Source organism: Misgurnus anguillicaudatus, chromosome 21 (genome assembly GCF_027580225.2).
Source record: "Misgurnus anguillicaudatus chromosome 21, ASM2758022v2, whole genome shotgun sequence".
NCBI classification, from domain to species: domain Eukaryota; kingdom Metazoa; phylum Chordata; class Actinopteri; order Cypriniformes; family Cobitidae; genus Misgurnus; species Misgurnus anguillicaudatus.
Window position 1 is genome coordinate 48602098 of NC_073357.2, and position 17792 is coordinate 48619889.

The 17792-nt window shown below is 37.5% G+C and overlaps 1 protein-coding gene across 1 annotated transcript in view; it reads right to left on the reverse strand.

Moving 5' to 3' along the window:
* The window catches only part of adam19a (ADAM metallopeptidase domain 19a), a 125796-nt gene that overhangs the window by 58946 nt on the left and 49058 nt on the right, over window positions 1–17792 (reverse strand). The window contains exon 4 of the mRNA XM_055211459.2: window positions 1776–1851. Coding sequence (XP_055067434.2) covers window positions 1776–1851 — 76 coding nt within the window. The remainder of the gene's footprint in view (window positions 1–1775; window positions 1852–17792) is intronic.

Sequence of the window (17792 nt, forward strand, 5' to 3'; positions counted from 1 at the left end):
TTTCATAAGATCCTCTGGGGTCAATGTTTTAGCATGATGGCTTGATGCTGTCGGGAGAACAAGCAACCGAGTGCCTCTCGCGGAAATTATTATATGTTGATGGCTTACGTTTCTTTCCCGTCACAGAAAACCACCACAGGTTTAGCAATGCAATTAAAGTATTATTTTGTTTTGTTTGTTGATCACGAAGTACAAAGTAGATGAGGAAAACTAGGACTCCGTGTACTCAGCGCGCCGCCATTGTTTGTTTACATTGCGTGACTGGTCGGCTGTAATATCAGGAATGGATTTATTGCGTTCTGTAAAAAAGGAGCAGTGGCGTTTGTCGCATTTTGGGAAAAAAGGGAGAAAAGATGACAGAATATCAAGGCGGGTATTGGATTTTGCGTAAATTAAGAATTTACTTTTAACTACTGACCTGATATAATACTGATTTTGGCAGTAACTCATTTTTTTCAAAAATGGCGTTTATCGCGTTTTGGAACCAAACTCTTCATATATTAAATATTTAATTTAATATGATTAATATTTAAATTTGTTTAATGATCTGAAACATTAAAGTGTGACAAATGTACAAAAAATGTCCAAAATGCAACCTTTAAATGCAAATGAGCTACTGCTTTTGGTTAAAAATAGATCTGATTCCTGTAAATACAGTCTGAGACAACAGTATATTTAGCAGCATTAGCACTATAACCTGCTAACAATCACATTAAGAAAAGTTTTTGGGAAAAACCTCTCTCCTCCCTGTACTTTCCTGTCGTCTCCTTAATCACTGTCAAATAAAGGCAAAAATAGCCAAAAAAAAAATACTTAAAAAAATGGCCTGTCTAATGAGACTCCTTCGGTTTAATGGGAATTAAAGCGGCCGTTTTACGTGACCCATTTTTCAAACTTTAGTTGGTATGTAAGGTTGCTGTTAGAGCATAAACAATGCCTGCAAAATTATAAAGCTTCAAGTTCAATGCCAAGCAATTTTTTAACAGAATTCGATTTTCAAGAACTACAGAGAACGGCGGTTTGGACTACAATCCTCTACTTCCCGGTTGAATGTCGTTAAAATAAGAGCTTCTGACTAACCTCCGCCCACAGGAATATGTCAGTTGCCAGCTAAGCTCAAACGGCTCTGGCTAGGCTAAGCTGCTGTCGAATCACAACACACTAAACAAATTACAAAATTAGAACTCGTTACGTATTTCTGAAGGAGAGACTTCATAGTACAAGGAAGACATCAGCCCGTTTTAAGGACAGTGAAAACAGCGGTATAGAGATAAGTAAATTGTGTGAAAAATACTGCGTTTTTTACATACAAAACATGAACACATGTTGTATTGCGCTCTGTAAACGCAATTGAAGTGGGAATTTTTTTTATTGTAGGGTGGTTGTTTTCACACACTCCTAACACACATTTATATCCAAACACCTTGTAAAAGCAGATTTTGCATAATATGTGCCCTTTAATTTATGTTGTTTTTTATTCTTTGTATTGCATTATTTTTTTTACTGCACTACTTAAAAATTTACTCCACTAAAAGAATCATCATCAAGTCTAATGGATTGTAGGAGGGAAAATGTCACAATGGGAAGAAAAAACTAAATATGCTTTACTCTTTTATGCAACATTCATGAGAAAGCCTGCTTTTGCGATAGAGGTATACTAAGATGTCAACCAAATGAAACTCACTGGAACCCAAGTCTGAAGTTAGAAAAGCAAAGACAGGGAGAAAACACAAACACAGACAGAAAGTGACAAGAGAGATCTCAATCCTGCTTACCGTGTGATTGCTGGTTTGGGTAATGGGAAGGCCATTCTCATAGTGAGTCTCAGAAAACTCGTGACCCAGGAGCTCCCTAAAAGAGACAAAGTGTAAAAACAAGCCATCACTGTGATATCCACACATACACACAAAACACACACAATTGTAAGACGTTTCTGCCATTTAACAGCAATATATTTTTTCTAATGCTGCGGGCATAGATTAATCTAGATTAATCTCATACAAAATAAAAGTACTTTTTGCATAATATATGAGTTTGTGATGTGTGTAAATATTATGTATATTTAAATACACACACACATACATATATATACATTTAAGAAATGTTTTATTTTAATATAGTTTTTTTATTTATATATAATTTGGAATATATGGAAATATAAATAAATATATATACACATGTAAATGTTTCTTAAATACATACACGAATGTGTGTGTATTTATATATACATAATAATTACACACAGCACTTCTAATGCAATACTTTAAAATGCATATCCAGAACTAAAAAAAAAAAGATTTAATAAGAGCTAATTGTTGTGTTTGTGAAGGGAGACATCACCTTAAAAAATCTAGATGTGAAAAACAAAAAAGATTTTTTCCAACCAGGGCATTACATTTCAGAAAGAAGATGTTTAATGCATCTATGCATTCTCAGTGAGGTCCTAAAGCGTGACGTGAATGTAAGAGAGGGAGGCGAGAAGTCACTTGAATGTTGACCAATCACATCACTGTGATTGGCCAATTACTCTGTCAATGAGATAATCATGACATGTCCAGCAATCATGCTAGCAACAATTCCTCAAATATGCCTAAATGTGTGAGGCGGGTGGAAATTGACTAACTAAAGATCTCTCTTATTCATAAATCACTTTGGTCATGTCGAAATCAAAATTAATTTGCAATTATTTGAAACGATGAATGGTGTGTGCAGCCGGTATTTGCTGACTACTCAAAAAATTGAAAATGCAGCTCAGCATCTGCACCCGAGTATTTCCTGACTAATGGTGAAAGTAAATTATTTTAAAGGTATATAAATAATTTTGTAAATTTATTTTTAAGGCAAGTTCTTATTATCAAAAATCATCACATCATCATACATATATTAACAACAAAGCTACATGAAATATGCCTTTTATATGTTTGAAGAAATGCAACATCATTTTAAAATGTGACTTTCGAATTAAAATAATTTGATAGGAAAAAATAATATGTAAATGGTGTTTTAACCTGTTAACTGTGTAAGCATCCATTGGAAATCAAGCATGAATTTACATTTGCCCTAAAACACATCTCATTTTGCCAAGGGTAGCTTTATGTCAGCTTCATTTAAAATCCCCAGCTGTCCTCTGAATAACTTAAAATATTAATATAGACCCTCTCAGACTTCAGATGCAATTGTTTCCTTTCTAAGCATCACATGTTTCAAAGCAGAGAAAATAAAAACATAGGATCTCCACTGGCCATCAACCCGGCTCTGGTCCCTCATTCCCTTCTGAAGTGAGTCTTTCTTCATCACAGCATTCACTATTGGAAAATATCAGGCTGATAAGAGGGCAGACTTTAGCTGGAGTGTTATTGTGTGGCTTTGGACAGGGCCAGAGAGAAAGAGAGAGAGAGATGATTAGAGCTGGGAGAAGAAGGGATATGAGGACTGACTCCGTAATTTAGTATATTCATCAGGGCACACACATATACACACACACACACACACACGTCTTTTAAACCAAAACAAGCTGTTACAAAAATGTTTGTGTGCCACTGGCATGGTGAACACATTTATATGTACAAACTTTAATATTTGCAGCCTTTTCAAAAGATGAGCAGACACATAATTCTGAAACTGCTATTTCTAGACTATTTGCTGCATCACTAAAGTAAATGGCTGCCAAACCTCTCCTCATACAGCGGCGATCCATGCTTGCCAGCTCCCCTCGTCTTTAGGGAACCAAAACATTATTATTCTTGACAAGATGTTTGTTCCAGTGGTCAGTTTAGCCACCAGCCAGACGGATAAACAAACACAGACTGAAGTTAACTTCAGGCCAGGTGTTTAACTGTGGGAACACGCGTGTGTCCGATAAAACTCATGCTATAGCTTGGACCGTTTAAAAAAATCCCCAGCATCCCAAATCGCTGTCCACCCCAACTCTTGAAATTAGAATTAGTGTGCCCTAAACCATAGGATGTAAATAAGTATCCATAAAATACCTAGATGTATACTATTTCTGTTAAAAACACTTGAAGTGCAGATCCAAGTACACTGAAAAAAAAATCTTTAAATTTATTCAATTTTTAAGGTAAGTGGTTGCAATCAAATTATTTAAAGGGACATTCCACTTTCTTTGGAAATATTCTCATTTTCCAGCTCATTTTGATTCTTACCGTTTTAAAATCCATTCTGCTGATCCCCGGGTCTGGCGCTAGGACTTTTAGCATAGCTTTTCTAATCCATTGAATCTGATTAGACCATTAGCATCGTGATATTACGCACTGGCCAAAAATTGTCCCCTTGGTTACTTTCATTGGCAGGGGACTATTTTCGGGCAGTGCGTAATATCACTATGCCTGCTGCAGCCATGTTACAGGAGCAAAGTACTTGACTATTACACCAGAATGAGAGCCATATCTGCCTAGAAAATCGCAACTTTTTTCCGTTGGTCTTAGTGCACGATGTGGCTACAGAAGAGTCAAGTTTTAAATAGGAAAAATATCAAAACTCTTTGGTTATTTTTTAGCGCTATGCTAATGGTCTAATCAGATTCAATGGATTGTGCTAAGATATGCTAAAAGTGCTAGCGCCAGACGAGATTTAAAAATTGTTTAAATGTAGCTTAAATAAATTGATTACATCCACTTACCTCAAAAAATTGAGTAAATTGAATGAATCATTTTTTTCAGTGTATATTACCCACAATTAGCTGTAAGAGAAAACTCAAAATAAACTTAAAGGCAAGGTCTCTGAAAGCAAATGTTGACATTTAAAATCACCTAAACAAACAATAGAATCTGAACCTTCTTTTGATAGACCCGCCCCACACATACGCAACACAGGCAACGATGTGTGTTAGTAGACACGCCCCTTACTGCTGATTGACTACAAATGTGGTACTCGGCCCAACTCCCTTTTCCAAAGCGTTTCTCAAAAATCTTGCACCCCGCCTTTAAAATTGCCTTTGGATATTAAATCGAAATAGGACATAGTCATTTTAATATAAAAAAATAAGATCAGTGAGGGTGACAAAAATTGTTTTAATATACTCCACTTATCGTTCCTTGAAATTGTAATCATGTGATACTTTCAGGCCACATATATTCCAGACAAACTATAGAAACTATTGAAATAAGGGCAGACACTGACTAACCTTGAGAAACTTTTATGTGTGTGTGTGTGTGTCTGCGTGCGTGTGTGTGTGTGTGTGTGTGTGCGTGAGCACATCTGCAAGACATTTTTATACCTAGCAGATCTGAATCCAATATTCCATTGAAAATGAAATTGCACTGCAGGCTTTTGAAAGAGATGAAGCTTCAACATGGCAATACCACCAAAACAGCAGACGTGAGCCATAAGGACCACCATTTTGGAAAGAGCTGTTTAAGAGCGAGGAATATGCTAGGAAATGAAATCTTGAAACATGCATCGAATCAAAGTGATGACCCGCTGGTGAAATGAGGGCACAATTTCAATCTAAAGCCGCCGTTCGGGCTTCTGCTGAGATGGTGGAATTGGAGAGAAGAGACTGTTGCGTCCATCTGCGCCTGTTTGCGGGAGGACTAGAGGTCCATTACATTTTAATGAGAGAACACATCTGACAGTTTGATTTGTGTATTTATTACTGAGAGCGCAACGCTATCTACAGGTCCAATGGTTTTCACGTTTCACGAGACTCCAATTCCCAAAACATCAAACATAACAGCTCTAGGAGAAAAGGTGCTTTACAAATGCTGAAAACTCTTACTCTAGCAAACATCTCTTTTTCATTTAATTTACAATTTTAACACTTCACATTGTAGCGAACAACGACACTCTCTCTTCGTGTATTACAAAAGACGCAAGCAAAACAACCCCACCTAATTAGCAACCTCACATCCACATAGGAGCATTCATTGCACAAGCAAATCACAGCTTTAGGATACACATTCATTAGGGTCGTACAACTAGGCCACAGTGGCTAACAATTGTGGGTTGTGGAGAAAAAAAACACAAAACCTCTATTAATGTGATTAACAAGGCATGAGCCACATTGTTTCATTTATGCAGTGAATTACAATGTTCCTAAGAGCCATTTTAACGCTAATCTTGCTTGTTTAGAGAAACCTGTAGGCCTAAGCCCCATGACAAATACACCTTATTAAGGACCCTGCATAACAGTACTTTTGTTCTTTCTCCCAAATAATTTACAAAATGAAACATACACTTCTGACTTAATATATACAAAGCTCTAGTTGCTTTGTAGTTCAAATTCCCAGGAAAAAATGTGTGTTCAATTAGCTTAAAGAATAGAGGTCCGCTTTGTTATTTGGAGCATTATGGCCAATAAGCCACTATAGTTTGGCTTGCCATAGATGTATTAGGTTTAGCATTAAAATTAATATTGCTTGTATACCTGAGATTTCTCAGGAAATTTTAAGAATGCTTTCAGGTCTTCAACAGGGGGTCCGTGGTGGTATTACCGGGGGTCTCCAAATATTGTTTGCATTCAAAATATTTTTTTGGGAAAGTTAAATTTAGGCATCAAATACATATTCAAATTTGTTCAGTAAATTTAAACTGTTATGTAGTACATTATGTTAACAGTATGAAGTATGTGACTGTGTATACCGAAAATGATTATTTTAATATCTTTAAACATCATCATAACATGAGTAATAACAAAGTATGTAAATCCAGTCTTAATTTGATACATGTACTGGGGGTCTTTGCCCCTCCTCTCTATAGATTGAGGAAAAAAGTTGAAGATCTCTGCTTCAGAATATGAAGAATATTCATGTTGTAGGTAAAAGGTAATGTTCAAATAGACTGTATAAAATAATGGACGTAGTGTCCATAACCACACCTGAGGATTCTGTGCCTGGTTGCATGAAAGTCCTTAAGCTAAGAAATCCCTTAAATATAAGGTTAAGGGAACCCCTAATAAAAAATTTGCAAGAAAAAGTTCTGCTATGCGTTGCTACAAAGTCCTTAAGTTCCATTTTCCCTTAAAAACGTAAGGGACTATAAGAGGTCCCTTAACATCATAGCGATGTCTGATTTTATGGTTATTTAAGAAAAGAAAGTATTAACACGCATTTCTAACAATCAAAATAATCCCTTAGAGAAAAGTAATGCGCATTTATTAGGAGAATAGCGGTTGGATCGTCATTCAATCTAAAGTGCTTCAAGTTTGAATTACTTTGAAGTTTTATACATGCGGTACTTTACAGTCTGTTACTTGCGACGTTTCATTGTACACAAATCTGCCGTCTGTTGAGCTGCGTGCGTTGATTTGTTTACGCTTTGAGATTTTGTAACTATAGCAACTGCTTCTCCATTGCCGTGTTTTAGCAGAGACTACCGTAAAATACTTAGTATAAACACTTAGGTAAGGGTGACAGGTAAGACCTTTATTGCAACGCTCTTAAAGAAATTGATTACCTTAGGAATTTTTTTCTCCCTCAGAGAAACCCTCACTTAAGGAGTTTCATGCAACCGGGTCCTGAAGACTATTTTTGAAGCTCAAAGTGGGCAAGCCGGCTGTCGCCATCTTGGAACCGTGTTACCATGTGCTACTCCCAGATAACCGAAAATGGGCAAAGAGATTAAATGTGGGTGGAGCTGAGGTGCCTGGTTGCTAAAACCAGGCCCACCGAGCTCAACGGTAGTGACAAGTAGGGCTGCAACTAACGACTATTTTAATAGTCGACTAGTCACCGACTATTGAAACGATTAGTCGACTAATCGAATAATAATTATTTTTTTCTAAAATTAAGCATGAGATAGATTTAATTCTGTGAAAAAAGAGTGTAAACAAGAAAGAAGGGGGTAGTTCAATGAACATTTTTTACATTTAATGAAAACAAGTTATACATTTTTAATAATTGCAGCTACTATGATTTTACCAAAACGAAGTTATGTATTTCAGCTATTTTATTTATTAGGGCTGTCAATAAATTATTTTTATCTGTTCTAAATTTACCTAAATGTAACACTTTTCAAGTTTTTAATGCTCTAATCAGCATGGATTTGGTCAATATATATGCTATAAGAAAATGTATGTCTACAACAGCCTGTTTACATTTTCAACAGAACCATCAGTCATAGTTTTATACATGATTTTCCCTTTAGAAGACCTTGTTCTTTCTCCATTTCTGTTTGCTGCTGCATCATTTGTGACCTGTGCTGGCAAATTGAGTTGGGATGAGCAAATTATTTTAACATTCTCTATTAAAAAACTTCAAAACCATTGGAACAATTGTTGGAATCTGATAAAGCATGACATAACTACACCTGTTTACGCAGAGCAAAAACAATATCAATATATGTTACATATATGTTTTTCTTTTATTGTTTAATTTTGACATTGAGACAGACCGCTTTAAGATACTGTAGGCTAATGCAAAGGTTTAATATAGCCTAATGTTACACAACAGATACTTTTCCTTAACAGTTAACCAAACATTCACTTTAGATATAACAGATTATAGGTCATACCTGCGTGAATTCTTGTCAAAACAGATATTTTTAAAACTGTAATTTTGTGTAAGATGTCTATATATCTTGGGTCGCGCACTCGCATGTTTGTGTGCATGCGCTTCAGACGTCTGCGTCAGACATCGCTTTTGAGCCTTGTCACTCTTAATAACTCTTTTAACATCAATCAATTTCCGAACTTTATCTCTCTTAATAATTATTTTAACATCAAGCAAGTCCTGCAGTCTATTTTCTATCATTTCTGAATGCTTTAAAAACGAAACTAAAAAGTGAAAGAAGACGCATCTTTGCTTTATATGGATTTGAGACGGTACACCTCTCAGGAAACGTGCAGATAAAGATAATTTTAGATGTTTAATGACCATTTAGAGCATTGGATTCGCTAGACGACAGCTTAATGTTCTTATTTTTATGAAAAGCTCCGAACATCTAGACAGCGCCGGTTACTTGCTGCTTCTCAATTCATCCAGCTGTGGGTCAAACAGAAATTGCGTGTTGCGTTAATCGCGCGTTAATAAAATTAGTGCCGTTAAAATGAATTTGCGTTAACGCGTTTATTTTGACAGCCCTAATATTTATATATATAAATATATATATGCTGTATTTTTTAAGTTTTGAAGGTTTAAATCAAAACAAACCAACTGCAGTTGAATTGATATTAATTTGAATGCACAACCAAAAAACGAGATTTCTGAAAAATAAAAAAAAAACAGTTATATATATACAGTATATATACTCAGTGAGGGCATTCGCCTGTTGTGGGGTGCACATCTGCTTCTTTTGCAGAAAGGCGTCCGTGGCTCTCTTCTTCAGACTGCATGCATTTAATTTAAAATTTTGTCAGGCACAGTCGGGCATAACGTTAAATCCTTTATTTATTTATTTTAAAGCAAAAATACGCATATAAAATGTACAATGTACATCCAAAACAAAACGTATTGGCTTCCATGTTATTTAAATCTTACCGAGGCGAGTCAAACTCTGTTTAATTCAACTGTCCGACGTGCTTTCTCTTTAAATGTTCGTGCTTGACCGAGGTGCTGCCGTGAAATGCAAAGACTGCTTTGAAAACCATGCAGGTAATCTTTTTATTCGCCGTATCCAGGCTAAAATGCTCCCAAACCTCAGATGTTTTGGTACGCGCATCTGCTGCGTTGGACGCTGCCATTTCTGTGTGTTATCGCTGAGCAGAGAAGCTAATGCGCATGTGCGACTCATGTCTGGCGACAACGTCGACAATGATATTCATTGTCGACTATTTCTATTATCGATTTTTGTCGACAACATCGACGAATCGTTGCAGCCCTAGTGACAAGTCTCTGTAATCCAAGTGGTCACGCCCTTAATTATGCATGACTTTAAAGCTTAGTACAATTTAAACAGATAAGCAACAAAAAAATTCACCCCCTCACAGTTGTCATGAAGGATCGACTCACTTTTGGAGGCTGTCTCTTGGTCAGTCGTTGAATTGCAGTTTAAATCAAGATTCAAGCGAGAGACCCGAAGGTTGCCACTTGCTTCAAATGTGTTACGAGTGTTACAAGCAACAAGCTTGAACAGCTATCTTTCCCTTTCTAGTAGATCAGAGTGTGTGTAAAATTGCACAAGAGAGCAATCTCATGAAAATAGATTGGTGAGTACTTGTGTTGCAAGCCTTTAATCCATCCCCCAACCCTGCGCATTTCTCCAAGCGTGCATAAAATTTTACAATTTGGACAATTTTACACCCAAGGTTAATAAGTACAAATATTAGTGGAAAGTTTTGTATGACTTAATTAGGGATGTTGGGAAATTAAGGTAGTTAACTAGTCGACTATTTGCCAGACTAGTTGGTAAATTAGGTTAAGTAGTGAGTTTATCTTAACAATAGCATATGAACAATACTGAGATTAAAATAGTTGTAATTCTTACAAAAAATCTAAATGATTTCATATTCATTATTCCGGAGTCACTTTACAGTGATTCGCGCAATAATAACCTCTCACAAAAAAGTGCTGTGCGGGTACATGAGAAAGAACCAAATCCAAAACATTTACAAGATTACAATAGCACATCAAGGTGATAACAGACACATCTAAAAAAAAAATCCACCAGTTTTTAATAGCAATGACTGCATACCTGACATTAACCTAACTACCATTAAATCACCTGCTGAGAGCATTATTGCCATTATTATGCATAATCTATATGCAAAATAATGAACGATCCACCAGTCATTTATACATCCTGCCAGTCAGTTGTTCAAATGTTTTGTACATCCCTAACTGAAGGCAACTGGCATTTATATCTGTATGCTCTCAAAATAAAAGAGTGGGTCATGCTCCCAAAATTGTGCAAGATCTGCACAAACTGGTTGCTGTTACTATTAGGGGGCGTGCACACCAAAGCCTTAAAACGCGGCTGAAAACTTTGGTGTGCCCCTTCTCCGCTGTGATTGGACGGCCGTGTGTGAACTGACCTTGACAAGCTGAGCTTTTCACTCAAAGTTAAATATTTTTATATCTCGGCGCTCAGCGCTGACCGCAGAAAAACCGCAGAGTGCCAGCTTTTAGGGGGCGTGCAAACCAAAAGCTTTTACGCTGGCGTCCGGGATATGTTTTCAATGGAAGTGAGGCGTTTTCAAAAAAGCCAGCAGCTGGCGTTTTTTTCCGCGCTGAAAGCCGGCGCTCTGTGGTTTTCTCTCCGCCTGGCATTTTCAGCCACGTTTAAAAGCTTTGGTGTGCACGCCCCCTTAGCGTGGAAAAAATGCCAGCTACTGGATTTTTTAAAAAACGCTGCGCTTCCTTTGGAAACAATTGAAAACACACTAAAAACACACCAATATTGAAGTACTAATATACACAATTTTTAAAAGGGTACCACCCCAGTGACAGCTTCTTTACTTTTTCATTTCATGAGACCCAAAGATATTCATTAATATTTGGATGGATTTAGGTGGAATTTGTATTAAGCGTGAAATAAAACAGGCTTGCTAAAAAATGTATCTGGTGGCAAAATATCTTTTTTGTGTTTGCAAGGCAGAGCATATTTGCTTTGAGAGCACAACAGGGAAACTAAATGACTTTTCTTTAACAACCACCTTTACAATTGGGCACAATAATCTAAAAATGTGAGCTTAAGTTTAATTAATTTCACAAGGTCCCTGTGGTCAAAGAACCACTCAGCTAAAACCATTAATGTTTTATCTTTAAATAGAATGGAAGCCAAATCACCTGTTAGTAGTTCTGAGCAGTACAAGCGTTGCATAGTAGTCTATGCTGTCCAATCAATTGAACCTTGAACGCTGATTCATTTCTATAGTGAAGCCCCAGTAGGCAAGATGCAGAAGAAAAGAGGGGAACATGATTTGAGGCAGCTTCTCGGCATGAGCTATGTTAGTTATGGAGTCACAGCACTGCAGCAAACAATGCTTCTTTAAAAAAAAAAAACATCTCTTATAGATGTAGCATTGTGCATAATGCATGCATACCTGTATAATTTACACACTGCCAGACTCAAATGCATTAAACGCAACAATAATATATCACTCTATATTCACGTTTTTACGTTTTCGCTGAGTATCAGCTTTTATTGTATATTTTGTGCAGGTTTGCTGCCAAATGTAAGCAAGTGCGCATCCATCTGCTTCCTCTAACTAATGTAGCACATCCATCGTTTTGCTCCCACACTCTCCAAACTGTTATCCTCAGTGGATGAATAGCTGGCGAGACCGTTTAGCAATAAAGCTTTGCTAGCATTTATGTATTCACTTTTAAAGGTGACGTGTGTAATTTTTTTGATGTTCAAATATTTGTCTTGCATATCCTTGCAATTATAAGAGCATAAACACTAGCTTTGTGTTGCAGTTTTGAATATATTGAATTACAGCTGATGAACCCAGCTGATAAAAATGAGATGATGATGATGAAGATGAGTATTGCTGAATCTAAAATAATAAGTTGCAAATGACGGAGACATAGACGAAAGCCGGATGCCTCTTAAGGCTGTCTTCTAAAACAGAGGGCATGCAGTGGAAAAGGAAAAAGTGTGTGTGTGTGTGTGTGTGTGTGTGTGTGTGTGTGTGTGTGTGTGTGTGTGTGTGTGTGTGTGTGTGTGTGTGTGTGTGTGTGTGTGTGTGTGTTCTCATTATTCTTCTATTTTCAACCACCGGAGTCTGGGATAACTGTCCAGCAAACTTCTTCTTAGATTAATGTGCTTGTTTTATGCACAGCTGGGTTAGAGGAACAAAAAGAATTGGGCTTGTGTATGTGTGTGTGTTTCTCACTGAGGTAAAACATGTGCAATTCAGCCATCAGCTGTAGTGAAATTACTCATAGCTCTTAGTAGAAAGGAAGACTTGAAAAAAAAGAGGCCACATCAGAGCAAAAGTCATTGTGTTTGTATCCTTACTTCACCTTCACTTACATTTTTGCTGGTGCATTTTTACAGCCCCTATCTATCCAGACTGTGATGTCTAATAAAGAGCAAGGTGAAATAAATGTAACTTGTAAAATGTTTTATTACACAAAAATAAAACTGGTTTTATTAAACCAGTACACAGCTCTCTGGAAAACTTGATTCTGATTGGTCAGTCATATTATATGAGGTCTGATGGTCCTGATAACAACCCCTAAAACTGGTAACATACAACTCATCTGGTAGGCTAGTTGATCATCTATTATAATTACATGTGTAATGTATCATTATACTATACGGTTTCTTTTTAATGCCAACATAAAATGGGGCTTTTTACACCTGGTCACCTCATGCGTTTTATTTGATCGGATAGCTATCCCATCGTAAAAAAGACCACGTGTAAATGCCCTCCGAAACGTTTTTGAGACGGATTTAAATCCTTCAGGAGGTTGTCAGGGACGCATTTCAGACTAAACTGGGCAAGTGTAAATACTGTACATCTGGTTGATGAAACCACATATTTCAGCGCATAACTCCTCCCAAACGTGAATACGTCACCCGGAAGTTAGCCAGCAAAGAGGCACACAAACAAGACGACACGCTCGTTGCTTTATGGAGTGACGACAGCGGATAAAAAAACTTTCTAGAACAAATAAAAGAATCCTATGACAAACTCGAATGATATTAAACAAATAAATAAAACTTTGAGAGAGAGAGTTTTGTGAACGCTTTTCCCCGTCATGGACCTGTACGTTAAATCATCACGCCGTCACTCTCCTGCTGCTCTGTACTGCGCGTTCCAGTTCATGCCAAGCCAGTAGACGCGCGTCCCCTGCCCAACATATAGTGCAACATACAGTAACATCCTCAAGTGCTGCCTTTTGTTGCACAGACATCGTCTTAAGTTTTTTAATAAATAGTGTATTTGAATTTTGCGCGGGAGTTGAAGATCAGATTCATATCTGTTTTCCCAAGGCACAGTTGCCAAGTTTTAAATTATATTTACGATTTTGGATCAGGAAGGCTCCAACGCAATTAGGAGCAGCAAAAAAATCGCAATGACAGCACAAACCAAAGTTTTTTTTTTTTGCGGTTTTATTTAATTTTTTTATTTCTCTAAGAGGTGTGTACAGGATGTTTGTTCAAACTAAAAATAATCCTGTATGTGCAATAACACCTAGATCCACCACAACCCAGGATGTGTGCACCATTTAGAGCAGTTCAGGATGTGAACCTTTAAATATTGGTGTTAACTGTCTCAACTGATACTGATTAAAATAAATATCAACTTCAAGCATTAAGATTCACACAATTGCTGACAAAGCATCAATCGCAATGCATATTTACTTCAAGCAATGCTTACTACGTTGCAAGAGGCTAGAAGAAAAAGAAAATATTATGATTACGCAGCACATCCACAAATAACCAACAAGCAATTTTAAAAGTCTAATAGCCGTCCAAGCACAGCCCAGACGTCTAGGCTAAAATAAGGCAATATTTGGGCTGTCCATGAAAATTTTATAGACGTCTAACCATAGCCCCTAAAATAAATAAATAAATGAATCCAAACGCTTTGTAATCACTACTGACTTTGGTTAGATGGAATATCATGCATCTCGCAAGTTATTTTGGTAACATGTAACCAAATTCAAGTTTATTTTTGCTAGTGTGGGTTTCCCAATATATTGGGTCTATAGTAGGGAACCCTAACCCTAACCCTAGGGCCGATAAATATTCATATTATTTTCACAATGAAAAACTCGCAGACCGCGGACATCTTGTCTTTGCGCTAGACTAGCATACTCTTCTTAAGCCCGCAACACGTGTCATCTTCCTGCTATGTCACAGAAAGCACCAATCAAAACTCCACATGGCCAGCAATGAGCAAGTGATGTGGTTCAACAAACCAAAATAATCCATAATTTATCGGCTTTCATTTATCGGCCTAATTTTGCTATCAGACCGATAACCGATAATATTAAAAATTAGCAGTTATCGGCCGATAACGATATGTCGGCCGATATATCGTGCATCCCTAGTCTATAGTTAACTTAAGACAGTGAAATGACGGCTATAGCTTGCTGGAATAAACTTTTTGAGAGCCACAGAGAGTGAGAGAGTAAGAAGAAAGAGAAAGAAAGCGACCATGGCCCAGTGACCTACTGCGGCAAAACATTCCTTGCCCTTTTAAAGCGGCACCATCTGTTACTAATCACCTCATTCAAACCAGCAGTGTGTACTGTACACTAGACTGAGGAAAAGAGTGAGAGAGAGAAAGCACAAAGGAAATGGGGGAAGGGTGCGGAGATTGCATTTGACAATGCGAGAGAGAGAGAGAGAGAGAGAGAGAGAGAGAGAGAGAGAGAGAGAGAGAGAAATATAAAGTGAGACAAAATATCTGACAACATCTACGTTTCTGGAATGAAGTGAGTCATGATGTGGCAGGACGAAGGCTTTAAATATTTCAGATATAACAATACATGACAGATGCATAACTGTGAGTCTGCCGGCTTTATGCTAACACAAACATACCCGCTGTCCCCCTATAAGGATTATATACTGACTGCTAACACACATCTGCTAAAGATGGGTTGGGCAAAGTTCAAGAAGTGAAGCTCGGGCAGCCAGCATGCTAATCGCTCGTAATACAGAAACATACTCTACACGAGTACAGAAACACAGATGTGAATACTTGGCCAGCCAATTTCAAGTGTGTTATCCTGTTGTGCATACTTAAGGGAATAGTTCACTCAATGAAAATCCTCTCACAATTTACCCTCAGGCCATCCCAGATGTGTATCACTTCAATTATTCAGATGAACCCAAGCAAACAATTTTTTTTAAATAAAATGCTGTCATTTTATCTTCTAACACAACCTTAATGTTACATCTATTATAAAAGTAATCCAAACATATCAGTGGATTAATAAATGTATGAGAAAAAAATGGAACCAACAAACACCTATAACAAACGCACTGATCCATCGATAAATATGTTAAAAATACTAATAAATTGCCATCATAAAAATTTTTCTTAATCCTCATACACACAGCATGCTGATCCCGGAAAAGTCTTATAAAATTGCCAGTATGCCCGTAATTGTTTCTGGGATCGCTCCCGTAAGAAGACCTAGTAACATTTCCATAACATTAATAGAACGTGTCCTGTGTGAACAAAAGACGTCTTTACGGGATCTTAAAGGTGCTTTAAGCGAATTCACACATTTTAGACCATAAAACATTTTTTGTTACATACAGCAAACATCTCCTCACTATCTGCTTGCTGCCTGTCCGCTGATCAAACTGTAAAAAACCACGATATCTGTAGACAGCCCAGGCTCCACAAACGGCAATAATAACACAGTGGCCAAACCTAGCACCACGAAACATAACAAAGTGTTCCAGCCTATAAACGACAAGAAGGATTTGGGGGTGGAGGTTGGGCGCGTTCATGAAAACACGGAAGGGAGAGAGAGGGGGAGGAGTTAGCTACGCTCTGTTTGTTTGAAAACAGTTCAAACATCAACAAAAAGTGACGTCGCACAGATTCGCTTAGAGCGCCTTTAACGGTATGTGTGTGTATGAATCCCGAAAGAATCCGGCAAATCATTGGCAGTATGAATGAACCAAAATCAAACAATCCCCAAACGCTTCACTCTGATTTTGCTTAAAGGTGACATAGAATGATTGAACGGGGTATTTATACTTGTTTTGTGATGTGACATGTAGACAAAAATGTTTTTGTTTGGGTCTGTAATGCCTTAGAAGCTTCCTAAAAATCTCTCTCAGATAGCTCTATTAGAGGGGGGAATTTTAAACAAGTGGTTTTGCACCTATTTGGCTCCCCCTACTGGCTTAACTTGCAATCTCATTACTGATTGGCTGACTTTGCTGCCACTCAAAAAATGTAGGCAATTATTTTAAAGTGGAGGGGATTTTGCGTTACATGTAAATGGCTGAACCAGATGCGCGTTTATGTGCATGTAAACAAAACATATCAACATCACGAACAAAAGCAAAAAGTAACGCATAAAAGTCTGCTCTCAACGTGTGCAGTTGAGGGTGAAACTGTGAAATTAAAAACTTGTTGCATTTACAGGTTCTGCAAACATGAGAAGAGATACAACAGTATTGCTTTTCACAGATTTCACGCCATTTTTTTAATGGTGGACAGGCGTTGACGTCATTTCCTACGAGAAACCTGACAAATCCCATGTATACAGAGTTTTCTGCGTATACTCTAAAAAATGCTGGGTTATTTTCAACCCAGCGTTCGGTCAAAAAGGCACGAGCCCAGTCCCTTAAGTTGTAATTTAACCTTCTGTATGCTGGGTTGTTTTAACCATAAACTGTAAAAAATGGACGTAGTGTCCGTGAAGTCACCCAAAGGTTTGTGAAGACCTTTTTTAAGCCAATAGTTGGCGGAGCCATCTTGGTAGTGCATCACTGGGCATCATTCGCGGATACACAAAATGGGCAAAGAGGGGGGACATGGGTGGAGCTGAGGTGCCTGGTTGCTGTAACACCGCACGCCTAGCTTGACGGTAGTGACAGCAGCGCAGTTCACCTGTCATTCAAGTGACCACACTCTTAATTATGCAGAATTTTGATTTACATGTAAATGCATGTGCGTTCTTGCGTTACTGTTACGATAACAAATTCTCAGCAAGATCCTTTTCTCATTATTTTTCTGCCATGATTCTAGTTGACATAAAAGAGAAAAGTGACCATAAACGCAGACAGTTTATGCTAATGTCAGATATAGTGAGAAAGCTGAGATATGTCATGTACTTGTGTTGCATTGCAATTTCACCCTAACACATTTTGGAAGACACTGTGTGAAACCGAGAGAGTATGCATCCGTCTTAAGCATTATATCCTGTGGAGAACACCACTCAGAAAACATTCAACCATATGCACATTGTTAG